At 40.3% G+C, this 19,114-nt stretch overlaps 1 protein-coding gene across 1 annotated transcript in view; it reads right to left on the bottom strand.

Moving 5' to 3' along the window:
* Nucleotides 1-3,584: 3,584 nt before the first annotated feature.
* Nucleotides 3,585-19,114, bottom strand: part of ccdc88b (coiled-coil and HOOK domain protein 88B) — a 59,002-nt gene continuing 43,472 nt past the window's right edge. The window contains exons 24-28 of the mRNA XM_085296979.1: nt 16,753-16,898; nt 9,341-9,448; nt 7,688-7,845; nt 4,091-4,432; nt 3,585-3,782 (exon numbers count right to left, since the gene is read on the bottom strand). Coding sequence (XP_085153105.1) covers nt 3,712-3,782; nt 4,091-4,432; nt 7,688-7,845; nt 9,341-9,448; nt 16,753-16,898 — 825 coding nt within the window. The 3' untranslated portion in view covers nt 3,585-3,711. The remainder of the gene's footprint in view (nt 3,783-4,090; nt 4,433-7,687; nt 7,846-9,340; nt 9,449-16,752; nt 16,899-19,114) is intronic.

The raw sequence follows: 19,114 nt of genomic DNA, 5'->3' as shown, positions 1-19,114 counted from the left end.
CAGCTGTTATATGAGTATAAAAATCTTTTGGTCCTTTAAAAGTTGTCAGTCTGGTCTGGGTTTAGTTCCATAACTCTTAAGTAGCATTATTATGTTCCTAACAAGTCCTCCACAATAAAAGCCTAAATTTCTTGTGAGTTACTCCATTTCAGAATAACACAACAAAACTCACTTGATTTAAAAAAAGTCTCTATTTATACTTTTTCTCTTAATATTAGGAGACGATTGTGGTGCCATTCAATAAAAAGCAAATCTGAGTTTGGAGAAGAAGTAGGTAATGACTGGTGTTCCCAGCCAGTTGGCTGGCCAATCAAGCACAGTATTAACATGGTCAGCAAACCATTTCATAGCAGTTTTGGCACAGTGGGCAGGTGCTAAGTCCTGCTGGAAAAGGAAATCAGCATCTCCATAAAGCTTATAAGCAGATGGAAGTGGATGAAGCGCGCTGAAATGATTCTGCTACATGCCTGCATGGACTCTGGATTCGAGCATCACGAATCAACCAGACATGGCATGATCACAGACCCCAGGATCTTGATTTACTAATTAAATGAAAAACTCACTTTAATCTAAAATGTCGACTTTGGACCACTGAGCATCAGTCCAATTTCTTTTTTCCTTAGCCCAGATCATCGGCGTAATTTTGTGCTGAACATTGGGAGGGTCAAGATCTCTGTCTAAATAAATAAATAAATCTGGGTAAATTCCCAGATGATTAAACATGCAACTATTTTGCTGGTAATACCTGAAATGAGTAAAGAAAATCAACAGCCTACTTTCCAGACAGTCTTCACGAGGCTACTGTCAACCCTGTTTCTTGTGCACCTTTTCCTAACACACCGTTTCTTTCCACTGATATGTTTCGATACAGCACAAACAGTGAGCCTTTTCAGGAGCCACCTTCTGTGGCTCACTCTCTTCGTGGAGGGTGTTAATGATCGTGATCTGGGCAACAGTCAGTTCAACAGTCTTCCCCATGATTGTGTTGCATGCACTGAACTCGACTAAGAGATAAACAATATTTATAATTTATATTCTAGGAGTCTGGATTTCTAATTTTTATGAGCTAAAAGCCAGAATCACAAAAACGCTTTAAAATTGTTGTCTTTGTGTGCCTTAAATACAGAATATTTGCAGGATTACCTCTTTAGGTCAGGAGATGCACACGCCTACAGTACAGCCAGGGCTAATCTAAAGAAGGGCATCAAAAAAGCCAAACACCATTACAAAAAGAAGGTAGAAGAACACTTCTCCAACTCCAACCCCCGACGCATGTGGCAAGGACTCCAGACCATTACAGACTACAGGACCACCAAACCCTCCCCCGCATCCTCTGATGTCTCCTTCCTCAACGAGCTCAACAACTTTTATGCTCGTTTTGAGCGAGGGAACCCCACAACCACAACCAAAGCAGACGTGACGCCAGACCACCAACCTCTGACTCTCTCCCCCACCGATGTAGGAGCGGTGCTGAGCAGGATCAATGTCCACAAGGCTGCAGGTCCTGATGGCATCCCCGGGCGTGTTCTCAGAGCGTGTTCTGAGGAGCTTGCAGGAGTGCTCACAGACATATTCAATCTGTCCTTGGCCCACGCTGTGGTACCGGCCTGCTTCAAATCCACCTCCATCGTCCCGATACCCAAAAACTCCAACCCATTTTGCCTCAATGACTACCGCCCAGTAGCACTCACCCCCATCATCACTAAGTGCTTAGAGCAGCTGGTCCTAGCACACTTCAAATCCTGTCTCCCCCCCACCCTGGACCCCCACCAATTCGCATACCGCCAGAACAGGAGCACAGAGGATGCAGTCTCCATCGCACTGCACTCTGTCCTCTCACACCTGGACAACAACAACACCTACGCCAGAATGCTGTTTATAGACTTCAGTTCAGCATTCAATACAATCCACCCCTCACAACTCATCAGGAAACTGACAGACCTGGGCATCAGTTCCCTCATCTGCAAATGGTTACTGGACTTCCTGACCAACCGCCCCCAATACGTCCGGCTGGATAACCACTGCTCATCTACCATCACAATGAACACCGGTGTACCACAAGGCTGTGTGATGAGCCCTTTCCTCTACTCCCTCTTCACCCACGACTGCAGACCTGCTGATGGTTCCAACACCATCATTAAGTTTGCAGATGACACCACGGTGATTGGCCTCATCAGTGACAACGATGAGGCCGCCTACAGGGAGGAGGTGGATCGTCTGGCTGAGTGGTGCGACACAAACAACCTGCTGCTTAACACCGAGAAGACCAAGGAGCTCATCGTGGACTACAGGAGGAATGCTGACCCACATCCACCCATCCACATTAAGGGGACGGCTGTGGAGCGTGTGAGCAGCTTCAAGTTCCTGGGAGTCCACATCTCCGAGGATCTCACCTGGACGACCAACTGCTCCAAGCTGGTCAAGAAGGCTCACCAGCGCCTCTTCTTCTTGAGGACTCTGAGGAAGAACCACCTGTCCTCAGACATCCTGGTGAACTTCTATCGCTGCACCATCGAGAGCATCCTGACCAACTGTATAACAGTCTGGTAGGGAAACTGCTCTGCCTCGGACCGGAAGGCGTTGCAGAGGGTCGTGAAAACTGCCCAGCGCATCGCCAGAGCACCACTTCCTGCCATAAAAGACATCTACAGGAAGCGGTGTCTGAAAAGGGCTGGGAAAATCATCAGAGACCCCAGTCACCCATCACATGGACTCTTCACCCTCCTGCCCTCTGGGAGGCGCTACAGGAGCCTCCGAACTAAGACCACCAGGTACCGGAACAGCTTCTTCCCCACAGCTGTCAGACTCCTGAACTCTGCCTCCTGACATCTGACCCACGTTAACTCATGGACTGAACATACACACACACACACAATGGACAACTGTACCCTCAAACACACAATAATAACATGGAGTGAACCACCACTCACAACCACTAGCACTTTATATAGCCTCTGTGGAAATTATCCACACCCTCACTTACCTTAACTGCACTACTGTATAGCCCTGTGTAAACAATCATTCTGTACATACGATAATTTTTAACCCTACAACTGTTTACAACTTGCATAGTTCCCATTTCTGTATAGCTGTATATCTCAGATTCCTGTAAAGTTATTTATTTCATATTCTGTATAGTTTTTCATATTTATATCCTGTTCATATCCTGTACATAGCTTGTACTCACTACAGCCTGTACATACTTATAGTTATAGAATATTCACAACATACTTCATACCGTGTACATTATAACATACCATAATAGACCCATTTCTGTAATATACTTACATATCTATATTATTGCTAATATATATTGTAATATATCTATATCACTAAGCACTTCTGGATGGATGCAAACTGCATTTCGTTGCCCTGTACCTGTGCATGTGCAATGACAATAAAGTTGAATTCTATTCTATTCTATTCTATTCTTTGAATTAAAATGAAAAAGAAAACATTTTCACAATATTCAGCTTTTTTTTATAGGTGCACTAGATATATAGATGGTGTACAGTTAGTTTTATTTATAGTATGTACTAAGGAGGGTGTTAATTGCTTCACAAATGAGTAAGATCTCAAATGACTGATTAAAGCATTTATTCATGCATGTATTCAAAAATACTAGGAGGATCTTGTATTTAAAATATGCAGACACACAAGAAGAGGCATGAAAACGGTTTCCATGGAGCACATAATATAAAACATTTGTTATTAATTCAGCTGGGGGGAGTCTACACTTCTGTCTTGTGCCGTTGTGCAGTCGTCACTCGAGTGCTGATTATCTGGAAGACAAAAGAAAAAAAATACTAGGTCTACCTTTGAGGGATTTTAGTTGGTGTGGTGATTCTGTGCAGTTTATTTTTCTTTACAGTTGACTTTCATTTGGCTTAATGTTTTTCTTATTACCCCAAAGATGTGCTCGCAGCTCACTTGTTAACACAGGAGAAGTTTGAAAATATCCATCTGAACAAGCTGGTAAATGTTTTTCTTCCGAATAATCCCCTTTGTTACTTATTTACAGTTTTCCTTCTTAAAGAAAAAAAAGAAAACATGAACATGCATCTTTCTCAGCCCCCTTTCTCCTCCGCACCTTTCACTTCATCCTCCTCGGCGCTCTCCTGACCGGTCAACGGGGCGTCTGCTTCCTGAGATGCACTTCTCTCTCCCTCCCATAGGACGGCGGCGTTGTTCTGGCTGGAGCTTAGCCGCTGGCGTGGATGTGTCTTCTGGTCGCCGGGACTAAAAGACTGTGAAACTCCCGAGCCTGCTCTGGCCAATCCCAACCCCCAGCCGTGACGGGATCCCAGTTTACGACGGCCCCCGGAACCAGCGCGCGTAGCTGGTGCGCCGGGAAGAGAGACCTCCGGGTCTGTCTGGGATGCAGATTTTCTCAGGGGAGAAGGAGAGACCGGAGCACTGCGAGGGTCTGGAACTGTATGAAAAGGATTCATAAACTATTATAAAGGAAACCTTAAACAAAATATAAGTTCACTGTTGCAGTTGATAATTTTATCGTTAATCATTCATTCAGAAATATTCATGTACAGGATCCTCTGCATTTGTGTTTAGCCAGATGAGCCCATTTACAGCACAAAGATAGAAGGTACATTTTTTTCTTTTCCAGTGCCAAAGCAGTTTCAGGGACTCAGGACAAATATAGGTTCGAGAAAAAAAAGAAAAGATAACTGTGGCTCAGGTGGTTGGCCTATATTGCCATTAATGGCGAGGTTATTAGTTTGATTCTTTCCCTCCTCATGTCTAAGTGTCCTTGAGCCACACATTAAGCCTGTACAATCTGCAGCACTGCCAGCCATCAATCCATGAGTGTGAGACCGACAAGTGATGTGGACCTCTTTGGTTTGATACAGCAGAAAAGCAGAGAAAAATCAGTTCCTAACCCTTCATTTTAAACATTTATTTAGCAATTATCAAGCCACTATGTTACATGTATAAACAACTAAATGTGCATGCTCTATAGCAGGCATTTGTGGCATATATGTAAAATATTCTATTCATTTGAAATGTTAGTCTCTTTTAATAGTTAGTTGTCAACATGCCAATAATTGCAGAGCAGAATTTATTAAATCCTCCTGTTCAACATTTAACATCAACTGTATGCAAACATATAACGGCTGGTTTATAAAATATTACATAACACGTTCATTAACAACAATAACATTATTAATGATGTATGATTTTACACTTTTAAAATATAGCATCATAACAAATTTTGGAATTATTGATTTTAAACACTTAAATGTGTGCTCATGCCTGTTTTCAGCTACATTAGTGTCTATTCTAAGCTGTTTGTTACGTATTTTTATGCACTACTAATAAATACTTAACAGTGCCGCCGAGAACTCGAGCACATTTTCAGCGCTAACAATAACAATGAAAATGCATCATTTAGGACATTAGGCTGAAAAAATGCTGCATCTTATCTTGTTCAGACTGGAGTCGAGTTCGAGTTATTTTCAGCAGAATCAGAGCTCACAGAGTGGATGATATGATATTTTATGTGTAAACTAGCATATCTCTCTTGCTATATGTATATATTCTTAGGAATTGAAATGCGAGGTGTGATAAGAACGATATCAACAACAAGTTATAATGAGCACTTTCCAATATTGCCTAGAACTTTAAGTTTTCTTAAAAGCAGGGGTTAAAGTCGGCAAGAGTGCATTCTGACACCTTCATAAATCAGTAATTAAATGTGATAGACAGTTTAATACAAAATACTATAAATCAAGTTAATTTTTCATGCTTCATCTAGCTGATGCTGTGGAGACAGTTAAGTACCGCCTGTAACATCATCTTTTTTTTCCTCTCTTTTCTTTGCTGTCTTGCATACACACTACAGATGTTAACAAAGCTGTTTGTCCCAGTATTTCAGCATCTAGCGCTTCTAAAGAGAGAAGCGAGCATAAACAGACTAACCTTTTTCTTGAAATGGCAGGTATTCAAAGAGCTCAACTAGTAAAATCCAAAACACCACTTGAGCTGTGCAGTGTGGTGCACAATGAACCTGCTAGCTAGAGTTGTTGTACTTCTCAGGGGGAAGAAAAATATCAGCTTTCTTCTCTGAGACAGAGAAGGTTAGACAAAGATGTAAGAAAGACAAGACAGGAGAGGAAGATGAGAGATCATTTTTAAAGGTAAGGACAGCTCTGCAAGTCTTCTCCATCTTTTGGCTGCTTCCTTTAGAGGATCATCTGCCGCCATCGCACCCTGTCCCTAGCATCCTCCTCTGTCACACCAACCCTCTGCATGTCCTTCACTACATCCATGAACCTCAGAGGAGATGGAGGTGTTTATGCAAACCAATTAAGTGATGATAATTCCATGTTAGTTAAAGTTTAAGCTGGACAGTAGTTTGCAGAGTTGGGGAAGACTGATGTCCAAGGTGACATTTACTTTACATCCTGGCTAGCATCAGAGACGCTACCTGAGAGATGAGGCACTGAAACAATTCAGAATTAAAATTTATTTAAATCATATATATATATATACTCACTGACCATCAATGTGAAAGTTAGTTAATTTATATAATGCTTCAAAATAAGTGCCTGCATCCAGGAGGAGTCTACTGGGAGTCATCAGTTTGAATTTAAGCTGATGATGTTCTTTAGTAACAATTTCACTATCATAGTGGGTTAGTGTTGGAAAGCAGCCACGGTGCTGCTTTAAAATCTGCTTATATACTGTAGAAATGTAGTTGGCTAAATCCACAGAGAGCAGTAAACCTCAGAGAAGCAGCAGCAAAGGTCAGCTGATCACAGCTTGTACACAAAAAACAAATCTACTAGAGCTCATAGTAAAAGTTAGTTGACTTTGACTCTGCTGCACTGCAATACTGAAGCTTAGGGTTCCCCCACCTGCCAAATACACCTGTTTAAAAGCATAAATGATATAATAAAAATATTCCTTTCTAGATAATCTAATGCACCTTTTTTTTTAACAAAAGAGCTTAGCATTGATACAAGCCTGATCGTTGCAAGAATACTACTCCAAATCCAACCTGTCATGTTAAACAGCTGTGAATCAGTTAAATGTTTGTGGTAAACGTCACCCCAAACATATTAAACAGGAAGCAGTTTTGAGAAATGTCTTAGCTGGCTCTTCACTTCAGGGAGTTTTTCTGCTTTTCTCTGCTTGTTGTGTAGATGAAAGATCAAGTCTTTCTCTGGCATAAAAAGAGACGAGTTTAAGAAATCCAGGGGTTTACAGAAAACACACTGCAAGGGAAATAAAAATTAAGTGAGAGACAATGTTGGTATGTCAGAAAGAGAGAAAACACATCAAGAATGCAGGTTGAGGATTGAATCCCGGCTTTGAAAGCGTCTGCAGAGAGTTGTCTTTCTGACTCTCAGTCAGTAAATGCATAAAAAGCGAATGAAGCCTCACGAATCTCTTTCCTTTCAACATGTGGTTAGCAGAGAAAGCCAGCCTCTGTGAGTCTTGGCACTCTATGGGGAGAGATCTAAGGAGAAGAGAGTGGTATCAATGCCGACCACACTTGGTAGTCATGAGATGATTTGTATGCATGCCTGCAGGCTCGCTTGATGGGCTGAGCATGTGAGCATATCTTTGTGAAAACCAGTCAGCTGCTGTTTGTGTGTTTGTCGTTGTGCAGGAAGGGCAGGGGGGTATAGTGAGCTTGGTTCTGTGGGTGTGTGTGAGATCTCACCAGGCTGAGGTGCGTGTGTGTCTGATGTAAATTCAGCGCTGTCGGCCAGGTTTTCCACGCTGCCCGCGGCGGTGAAGAGGGCGCGTCCCTCTCTTCCTCCTCCTCCTCCCCGGGGTTTGATTAGCTTCTTCATCCTATCTGCAATCCAGTTAGATTTCCTACGAGGACACAGGGGACAGGGACCATTTACAAAGAGATGAGCTATGGGAGTGTTTGTGTGTGCATGCACTGCACACCCTGATTTTTCCAGAAACAATGGGAGGAAGCCAAGTGTCAGGGGTTTCATCTTGTTCACAAAATGCTTTTTGTGCCATGTATCGTTTATGCGCCAGGATTTCACCTGTAGAAGGTGCAACTGGAAACGCTATAATTAAAATGTCACCACCATAAAAAGGTGTAAAGGTACAGGAAGAGAATGGTCAGCTGTCAACATGTCTGGATGCCAAAATCCACCCCTGACAATATGATTCTGTATTCTTCTTCATTGGTTTTTAACTGACACATTTCTAAAACAATACTGACACAGTTACTATCAGATATGTTATCCATCTCAAGTTAGTGTTTTATTTTCCTGTAGTGATGGATTTTGTGATAAAAGGCTTTATCAGAATCATGCAACATAACACGGCAACACTTTAAAAATGTATACTTTAACAATATCAAATGGATCTTCACAAAACACTTGGCTCGCCACACACTTAATAAACAGTCAATGTAAAACAATGCAGTGCAGCTACTCTGCAACTAAGTCTAATTTTCTGCAATGTTCTGTTTTTGTTGGCACTGTGAGATGATCTGTGACACTGTGCCTTATCCGTTTGGAGACAACTATCAGAAGACGGTACGCTGTGTCAAAGGAAAAGACAGGATCAGCAACTACATTCAGACAGACTGTGGTACTTATACGATACTCAGCAGGTACAAGCGTGCCAAGAAGATATCTCCCAAACCCTTACATCACCACTAGTCTGAACTATTGGAGCCAGGATGGATCCATGGTTTCATATTGTTTACACATGAAAGTCATGGCAGAAACTGACTCCTCAGTCCAGGCAACGTTTTCCAGTCTTCTATTGTCCAGTTTTGGTGAGCCCGAGTAAACTGTAGCCTCATTTTTCTGTTCTACTTTCTGTTTTACTTAAAAAAGTGTCTTTAAGTGTACATTCATGCACGTAAATAAAGAGGATAAAAATATTAAAGTAGTGGAGTTTCCATATTTGTAACAGTGGCTGAACTGTCCCTAATAAAGTGTACGAATCCAGATTGTATTATGGCTTCCTTAAACTTAAACTACGAGTTTACAAAATGTGAATTTACTTAGGTTTAGTCTTTATTTCAGGGAACAGTTGAGAATTTAAAGTTAGTGTTTACTCTCCTTTAACTATTTTTTTGTCTCCGCTACCTCCTGAGGGATCTCTCAGGCTCTTTCACTGCAACTTTCTCTGCTGTGTTCGCCGGCTAATCACTAACGGTGCCCATCTTTTTTGTGTCTGGTGGGAATCTGACCTACACCTATCATATCCAACAGCTTCAACTGCCTTTCTACATGAAATCAATATCACTCACTCCTGTATTATCTACTGCACGGGTGTAATTAACAAATACATTAGCAGCTTGGTGTATTGTACATGTAAACAAATTTATATAATGTACTTGGCCTTGCTGGCTGGGGATGGCATGCTGGGCTCGAGGACTCTGTACTGATCCATAATCTTCTCCACCAACTTCTGCTTCTCCCGTCGGAGCTCGCTCAGCTTCTCCCTGAAGGAAAACACACGAAGCATCAGAACAAAGCAGCTCAGAGGAAGCGGGAGGAAAATTTACACATCGTCGTGCATGCATTATCAGTGCAAGTTAATAGGATTATTCTGGTAGTGTGCACGAACGTGGCTGTTGGTGTGTGATTTAACTAACGCCTAAAATCCTCTTGTGAGTAATGGAGACTTCTGGAGCTCGTTTCTCTTTTTTTTTTAACAAGCACATCAGATACGAGACTGTGTGTTGATGTTATTGCGACCCTGTTGAGCTGCGATGTGCTCAAGTATGAATCTGCTGGAAAAAACAGCTTGTATTCTCAAATCAGTCTCAAAAGCAGGAGTAATAGATGGAACATTTAGTCCAGCATCAAGGTATCGGGACAGTTTTAGCCTCCCAGTGTTCACGGTGCTGTTGATGGCTATTCAATCACTCCTTTAGCCCACCACTTTTTTCCAGACTGAAATTTTTCAACAGCTATTACAGAAATTATAATTCAGTTACAAAAAATATTAACTGAATTATAATTTAATCAAAATAAAATTGTGTCATGCAAAGCTTTATGATTATCTACTTCATTTGTTTACCAAATTGACAGCTGTGCTTCTTCCTCAGAATTTGTATTACGACTACAGTATTAAAACTATGAACTAAGATCGAGACTCTTGAAGGAGGTTTTAATTCATTTTATGAAAGCTTCTCAGTCATTTTTACGTGTTTTCTCACTCGATTCAAAACATTTCCTCCTGCACTCGTTTGAAGGGAGAACATCGTTTGACTACAGCACTGGCTCTCAAATACTTTGCACACCCTTTCAAAGTAAAGTATTTCAGGTGAGCAGAAAACAAATCAGTTAAGTGCGATGAGTCTTAAAAACCACTGCTCAGAGGTATGCATCAATATTTTTTTCTTTCATTTGAACACAACTGGACTTTTCACATGGACGAATATGTAACCTGCATTTTGAAAAATGATTTGCAATTGGCAGCAGGTCTGTAATAGGATTGGGTGTAAAAATTGTTTTTCTCCAGAGTTTCTCAAAAGCAAAGATGGGCAGAGGTCTGTAAAAAAATCCATCATCAAATTATGGAACAATTTCAGAATAATGTTCCACATTGTAAAATTGTGAAGACTTTTAACATCACATCATCTACATGGAAGATCATCAAAAGAGAGAATCTGGAGAAATCTCTGTGTACAGGTGACAAGGTCCAAAATCATGTCTGTGATCTTTGGACCCTGAGCTGGAAGTCACTGCATGGGCTCAGGAACACTTTTGGAAATTGCTGTCTGTGAATAAATATGTGCCATCCCCAAATGCAAGTTAAAGCTCCATCACGAAAGAAGAAGTCATGTGTGAATTCTGAATCACTGCTTTGGGCAAAAGTTCATTTAAAATGGATTGAGGCCAAATGGGAAACTGTTCTGTGGTCTGGCTTGTTATCAGCACTCAATTCAAAAGCCTGCATCCGTGATGGTCTGCGGGGACATTAGTGCCTTTAAAATCGGCACCGCATCTGTAAAGGTACCATGAATGCTGAAAGATATATCCAGGTTTTAGTGCAACATATGCTCCCATCCAGATGACGTCTTTTCAGGAAAGGCCTTGCATACTTCAGAAAGACAGTGCTGCGGCGTGGCTGAAGAGAACTGAAAACATTGGGAGCTTCATGAAACACAAAATACAACAGAGAAGATCCAGGACTGTTGAGTAGCTAGAATCATACATCAGACAATATGGGACAACATTCCTCCCCCAAAATCCAGCAGCTGGTCTCCTCAGCTTCCAGATGTTACGCACTGCTGTCAGAAGAAGACAGGATGCTACCATCTGCCATCAAATTCAAAATGACCTTATTTTTTCCTAGACTTGTGCATTTTCTCAGTTTAAACATTTGATATGTTTTCAGTGTTCTGCTGTAAATAAAATATGAGATTTGCAGCTCATTCTGTTCTTTTATTTACTTAAAAAAGCATCCAAACCAAAGAGCCTTGCAACTTTTAGATCAACTTCATCCAAGTACTATTACTCTAAAATGAAATACAAAATAATAATAATAATAATAATAAAATTCTATTAGAATTTCATTTGTAATCATTGGTATAGTCATATTTGATCAAGGCTACAGTCAAACCTTTTGGAATAAAACACCGAAGGTCTGAAGGACACCTCTGCTTTTCCAGTTTGATGCCACTTAAATCTTTACAAAATAACAAAATTGGTGCGGTCACCCGACGGGTCAAAACTGCTGAGTTTTAAACTGACGGGGTGAACATTCACCAGCAAACAGCTGCTTTTAACAACACTAACATCCATTCAGGCTCATATTTCGGGCCACCTGGTGAATATAAATTCTGTGTTTCTTCTTCTCCCTTTTAACTCGCTCTTTAACTTCTGAGGGAAATATCTTTCAGCAGCTTTTCAGCAGTTAAACACGCCTGTCAAGACAGCTATCTCAGTTGTTTTTATCTTGCGCACTCTGCCTCAGTCCCAAGCCATTTCTCATTTCACCCAGGCTCATGCATTTCGTAGGAACTTTCCCTCCTGCCATTCTCCATCTACCAGATATTCGCAGACTTTCCACACCGGTCAAATCCACCCGACTCCTACATCCACCTGCTCCTGGGTCACCACTAGAATATATATACCAGTCCCCTTCCCCCAGTTTTCTGTTTGTTTTTTTGCAACATATCCCCTGAAATGGATCCTGTTCCCATACCACACATGATCTTTTCACAGCTACACATTTTCCGATCGGCTGGCAGGTGATACCTTGCCTTTTTTTTGCCTTGCCTTTGTTTACTTGTCTGGTCTGTGTTCCTGCTGCTAAATTGTAAGACGCAGCCAATTTCAGTAAAATCCTGGATACATACCACACAGCGGGTTTTTAGAGGGGTTTGTTTTTTAGAAAATACTTGCCTCTCGATGATTTCACCATTAAACAAAGGGGGAAACAGATACTAAATCCTTCCACTGAGCCGAGAGGAGCTGAAACATCTGATGACTCTGTTTGTCACAAAAACACATTTTATAAATACCTGACAAACTGTTTTAGTCATCACAGAAAAAGACTATCGTTTCAATCTGCAGTAATTTATATATTTATTTCTAATGTCTCTTTTATATCAAAGGAAGTTGGTTAAAAAAAAAAAAGCAAAGCTTTTATGTTGCCTCTGAAGGGAATAGGTTATCTTTAAACGTCTGCTTCTTCCCATCTTTTCACTTATTGTGTGGATGCCGAAACTCTAAACTGTTCGGCTCTTTCTCCTGATGCCTACTATGACTTTTGGTAGTCATAACTTTTATACTTTTTCAGATATTAAGCTTTTTATTTCATTTTTTGGCCCATTTTGCTGAATAGGACCACATTATCAGTGTGATCACAAGTTTTGCTTGCTTGGCTGAGCCATGTTTTAGCTCAGTGAGATAAGCAGCTGTTCTCAGAGTAGGAGGCCCGGGTTCAAATCCAGGTTGTGGCAACATTTCTTTCACTTAACAGTTAAACTTTTTTAACTCTTTTCAACACAAATTTCAGCTTTTTCACCGCTTATCAGCACAATTTTCAGTTTTTTCTGCTGTTTTCAGCACAAATCCAAGCTTTTTAAGCTGTTTTCAGCAAAAAACCTCTTTTCAGCAGAAATTCTGCTCATTCAACTCTTTTCAGCAGAAATTCTGCTGATTAAACTCTTTTCAGCAGAAATTCTTCTAATTCACCTCTTATCAGCACAATTCTCAGCCTCTTCTGCTCATTTCAGCACAATTATCAGTCTCTCCACCTCTTCTTTGTCAGAAAGATGTTGGCGCAGTGAGATGAGAACCTGCCTTGAGTACCAGAAGGGCCAGGTTCAAATCCTGCTCAGAGCAACATTCTTTGCTTTTTTTTTTTTTTTCAATTTTTTCAGCTTTTTTCAGCAGACATCTTCAGCGTTAAGGCATCCACACAGCATTTTCGCAGGAAATGCAAATTTTTCTAGTTCTAAAATCCTTTTTGGTCATTTCAAATCAGGTTGTTTATATTTTCATTGAATCGCTGTTCCTTTCCTTTCATATTTTTTTTATTGTACTGCTCCAATGTCATCATTTACTCAGTGAGCAACTAGCTTTGTTTAATTTATATTTTTATTCAAATGTTATGCTACGTACTGTTCCATATATACAGTTAAGTCCACACATTTTTGTACTTTTGCCTCTGTACACGAACACGGTGGATTTTAAATCAAACAGTCAATGTGTGATTGAAGTGGAAACTTTCAGCTTGAATTCAAGGGGTTTAACTAAAGTATTTCATTAACTGTGTAGAAATTACAGACATTTTTTAATACAAAGTCCCAACTCAACATGCTACTGGACAATTAATTGGCACGCAGTTTCATGGCCAGATGAGGCCTCTTCTCTTGTTACTCCATAGCAGATTAAGCAAGTAAATGATCTGGAAGTTATTTTAAGTGAACTTGCATTTGGTCTTTTTTCACTGGAATGCTCAACATGAGGGCCAACGAGATGTCTATATAAGTGAGGAAGGCCATCGCTCATCTCCAGGTTAAAAAACTAAATAAACCAATTAAAGATTGCTAAAACTTTGGACTACAAGAATGTAGTGGCTGAAAGGCCTGAAAAGCCACCACAGAAGTTGTCCTTCTACAGTTGAGATGACAGAAAACATCTGAAAGAGCCCGAATAGATCTTTAAAAAGTCTTTAGACAAACCAAGATTAACTTGTACCCGAATGATGGGAAAGAAAAGTATGGAGAATGAGAGACACAGCTCATGATCCAAAGCTCACCACATCGTCTATCAAACATAGTCGAGGAGATGTTTTAGCACGGGCATGAATAGCTGCCAGTGGAAACAGATCACTACTGTCTACTGATGATGTGACTGCTGTGAGACTCAGCAGGATGAATTCTTGAGCGTACGGGGCTCTACTCTCTGCTCAGAGTCAGAGAAATGAGGTGAGCTTAACAGTGCAAATGGATGAGAGTTTCTCAAGGGAAAGCAAAGGGATACTCTTCAATCGCCAATTGAGTTATCTGATCTCAACCCAACAGAGCATGCCTTTAGTTATTAAATACAAAAGTGAATGCACAGAGACGAACAAACAATCCACGGCTTCTAGACTTTAGGGAGTCACTGACTGCAAAGGATAAATAAATAAATTATAAAGGGATAGATGTTTTACATGTGTGCAGCAACTTTAGGCCGGCTAAAGCAGCTTAAACAGGTATCAGCTGAGCCATCACCTGACCTGGTCTGGAGATCACAATAATGCTACACTAAAATATTTTATATCATTTTGTATAACGTACAACATCCACTTTTTTATTGCCCTGTACTGATACACTGCTACGTAGATAACTTAAAGTATTAATGCCACACACTTTGGCTCAGTAAAAGAGACTCAAACTATCACCAGAAATGCTTTGCATGATATATTTTTATGTTCTTATGTTTGTGAAAGTGATATTAAAAAAACAGCAACATTAAAACAAAACCTTCTCAGCAAAATACTACTTACAGACTCTGCTGTGTGCCTGTTAGGCTTTACTGTGCTCACTGTTTGGGGGATTTTTAGCCTTTATTGACACAGAAAAGCTCAGAAAGAGAATAAGGGGGAAGTCACGCAGCAAATGACCTCGGGGAGGATTCAAACCCAGGCCTCTGTGACAGCCTTAGAGTGTACCTTAGCGCTTGTTTAACCTGGTGAACTATACGAGTGCCCCGGTGCTCTTACTGTTAATTCCAGTTGCTTTGAAAGTTGGATACAATTTCTATTTACTCCCAGGACTGAATGAAGTGAAATGCATGCATAGAGCCCTTCACTTCTTCCATCACACACACACACTGAAATCTGCTCTGTCCTGTAATTAGGTTGTAGATGTAATGTGATTTCATTCTGCTGCATAAAGAATTGTGTTGATTTTGGAAGGAAAACAATCTAAACTGATTTCTGTGAGTTTGCAAAGTGCATGGCTTTTTAACATTCACTTGTAAGAGCTGTTATGAGATGATGCAGACCTCGCGTGGCAGGGTGATGAACCAAAATATGCCGTGAAATGTTAACAACGAAATCTGTGCCCGAGATTTAACGAAAAAGGCTGAAAAAAGTCATCTTTTCACACACACAAGCCTGAACTGAAGGCACAAAAAGATGTAATTTGCAAGAACTTTGGTTCATTAGACTTAAAGACTGAAGCCAACTCTGCATGCTCACTATTAGTTCAGGATTATTCTCAAAGCAGTCTATTAGTCATTCAAAAGGAAGACTACTGAGGGCCACTGGACTGTGAAATTGTTGTCTTTGCAGTCTCAAACCTTTATAGAAGTGCTTTTATGTGCTTGATATGAATACAAACTCTGTTACAGCCTACAAACGTAAACAATAGCAGTAAACAAAAGGCATTCACTGCAACTTATTACATGAAGTTAACTCCATTAAAATAAGGTCAAACTTCTTCAGTGCACCTCTGCTTTCATTACTGCAAAGCTCCCATACCTTGAAAATACATTTTATGTGTTTTTTACATTAACTTTTTTTTAAAAACATAAATTTAACAGATTTTAATGTTTGTTTCACTGCAGGTTTTTTTTTTTTTTGGTACCATACGTGACATGAATTTAACACTGTGTTTTCTGAAAATCTCGTAAACACAATAAATCAAGAAACATGCTATCTAAGATTTTCTAATGTATACAATAGACGTATTTACTAGAAGGCTGGGGGAAGCCAGTATTTTTAACATGTGTGAATGTAGCGACATCACAGGTAAGTGGTGCGGGCCCAAACCTCGAGCGTGTTAGTGATTTTCACTCATAGTTTACAAGCTGTTTTTTTTTATCTCTTAATGTGTTTCGGTGCAAATCTACACAGCTGCATTTCTGTTAGCTGTTTACATCCGTTTGGTTCCCTTCGACTGTGCCGGATTCACTGTTAATCCTTTCTAGATACACTCTTACTTGCCACTTCATTAGTTACACCTTGCTAGCACTATTTTGGACCTTTTCAGAAATGCCTTAATTCTTTGTGGTGCAAATTTAACAAGGCGCTCAGAAGATTTCTGAGTTTTTGGTCCATACTGATGTGATAGCATCACACAGTTACTGCAGATTTATCGGTTGAACAGCTATATTTTCATTTTTTGGACCATTCTCTGTAAACCCCGCAGACCCTTGACCCTTGAGCAGTCTGTGAAATACTCAGACCAGACCGTCTGGCACCAACAATCATTCTACATTTGAAGTTAATTAAAGCGCCTAATAAAGGTGATGATACCTAAAGAACTGGCCATTGAGTGTGTGAGTATATACTTACTGGTATTCCCTTTGCTGTGAATAATGCTGGTCACGGCGCTCCAGGCTCTGCTCCAGTAAGGCACGATTCTCCCTCAAAAGACTCTGATTCTGCTCTGCTAAGTGTCGATTCTCTTCCTCCATGTTCCCCTTCAGCTGGGTCAACAACTGTACACAAGGCCATAAATGCGATCAAGAATAAATAGCTTGACAAGAACAGAATATACTACTTGTTCTGCAAAAGTAAGCATGCCTAATGATATAAACTATGTGTGAGGATGTGTGAGTCATAGAAAAAAGGCCTGCAGACAGAAAGGTACGGACAGTGCTTTGTTAGTCATACGGTTCAAGTGAACACAGTGAAACTGACAAAATGCATCCAACTAGATCATTAAAAATTAAACGCATTTTCATAGCTTATAGTTTTAATGCATGTATAACAGTCCTACAATGTCTCTGCCGGGACCTTTGTGTTGAAATCTGGTAGCTTGCAATGAATGAAAGAACTCCTACAAACCGCCATTAACCAAAACAAAGGTGTATCATCCAAATGCAGGTCTGAACTTTGTAATTAATAATTAATAACTTTACTATCATGCCAGATTCTCTCTACATAACAGCCTGCCAGTCCCAGTTACTGTTGCAGCAGCCAAATCTGAACAGAGTCAGCAGAATAGACAAAAAGCACGATCCCACTCCCTTTAGTGCCAGAGTCAGTGCACACGTGGGCCTGATCAATTAACAAGAGTTTACATTGTAGGAATAAGAAAATAATAATGTCAAGACTGTCACTCTCATCAGTTTGACTACTGAGCATACCTTTGCCAAGCTTATCCCTTATTAAGATTAGCAGAATGGCTGATTTACCAGTGTGCAAAAAAAATTGAGGATAAGACAATAACGACAATGATTATCTGCCTTACTGCAACTGTGCACAATATTTCTGTTATTTCCAGCTTAGTTTATTTGACTATATTATAGTTTTAATACAAATATGTCTTCACAACGGGGTACTACTACTACTACTACTACTACTACTTCTACTGGCAAGATCAAAAGATAATGCAGACTCTTTTTAATTCTTACACCGTGTCATCATTTAACAAAAACTACGCCAAAATGCCGAACTTGTACATGAAAAATAAGTACACGCCTACTGCTTCCATAGGAACGCTGGGTCCTACCGAGAAGGAAAGACATCAGCAATGATCTAAGGGAATCAACTGTTGGTCAATCTGTGAATCTGTGATGGGTTATGAGGCCATTGACACACAACAAGTCCATTAATCTATAGTTAAAAGAGTATTCACAAATCTTCCCAGGAGTGAACAATCCAGCAAAGTCACCCCAAGATCAGGTAATGCAATGCAAAAATACAAAAACCCCTGAGAGGTTCATGACAGCACAATTAAAAAAAATGAATAACTGTTTGAAATGTCATCGGGGAAAAGCACTTTCTATCTAAATAAAAAATGGCAGCACGACTCAGGTTTGCAGAGTTGCATCTGAACAAACCGCAAGACGTCTGGAGCATGTTTGTGGAGACATTTGTCCGCAACACCAAAAAACCAAACACATCATATCAGCACAAGCACCTCATACCCACTGTTAAGCACAGTGGTAGAGGAGTGATGATTTGCACCTCGCAAACTCTTCTACAGCCCAATGTGAGGCCTTCTTTCCAACAGCTAGAGCTCGGAGCAAATTGGGTAATGCAGCAGTATAATGATCCCAAGCACAGCAACTAATCTACAACAGAATGGCCAAAGAATAAAATAATCGAGGTGTTGCAATGACCCAGCCAAAGTCTAGCCCTCAATCTGACTGAAATCCTGTGGTGGTAAACAATTACTTCACTTATTCCAGCTAAAGGTGATTTCACAAGCTACTGAATCATAGGGTGTACTTGGTTTTTCACACACTGCTTCTTAATTTTGGCTTAGCTTTTGTTAAATTAAATATAGTAACAACGGCATCTGTGCCATAGTGATTAGATTGAAATAATTTTGGAACCTGATAAAAAGAGAACATTTTTTATGTCCTGATATGTAAAACCTTGAAAGAAGGTATACTTTATTTTTTTTACCATGTCTGATATATTCTCTGACATGTATCATATATCTCTGTGTCGGCAAGGATAAATTATTTAATCAAGCATTTTTGAAAAACATTTCCAGCCTTTTGAAAAGATCAGTATAATAACAGTACGATGCCACCAGAATAAAGATGTACCGGAAGGTAACAGGTGAGTGTTTTCAGTCTTACAGAATTCGGTACTGAGTGGTCTGAATCAATAAAAAAGGCAATGAAGAACCTTTTGTAAGAGCGTGGGTGTGGGTCAGCTGCCCCCCTTGAACTTCTATAAAACCTGCTGCCGTTGGACC

Source organism: Mchenga conophoros, linkage group LG2 (genome assembly GCF_057382185.1).
Source record: "Mchenga conophoros isolate Kocher_MC1m ecotype Shallow Benthic linkage group LG2, M_conophoros_male_GT1.1, whole genome shotgun sequence".
Classification (NCBI taxonomy): Eukaryota; Metazoa; Chordata; class Actinopteri; order Cichliformes; family Cichlidae; genus Mchenga; species Mchenga conophoros.
This window is presented reverse-complemented; position numbering and strand designations above follow the sequence as displayed.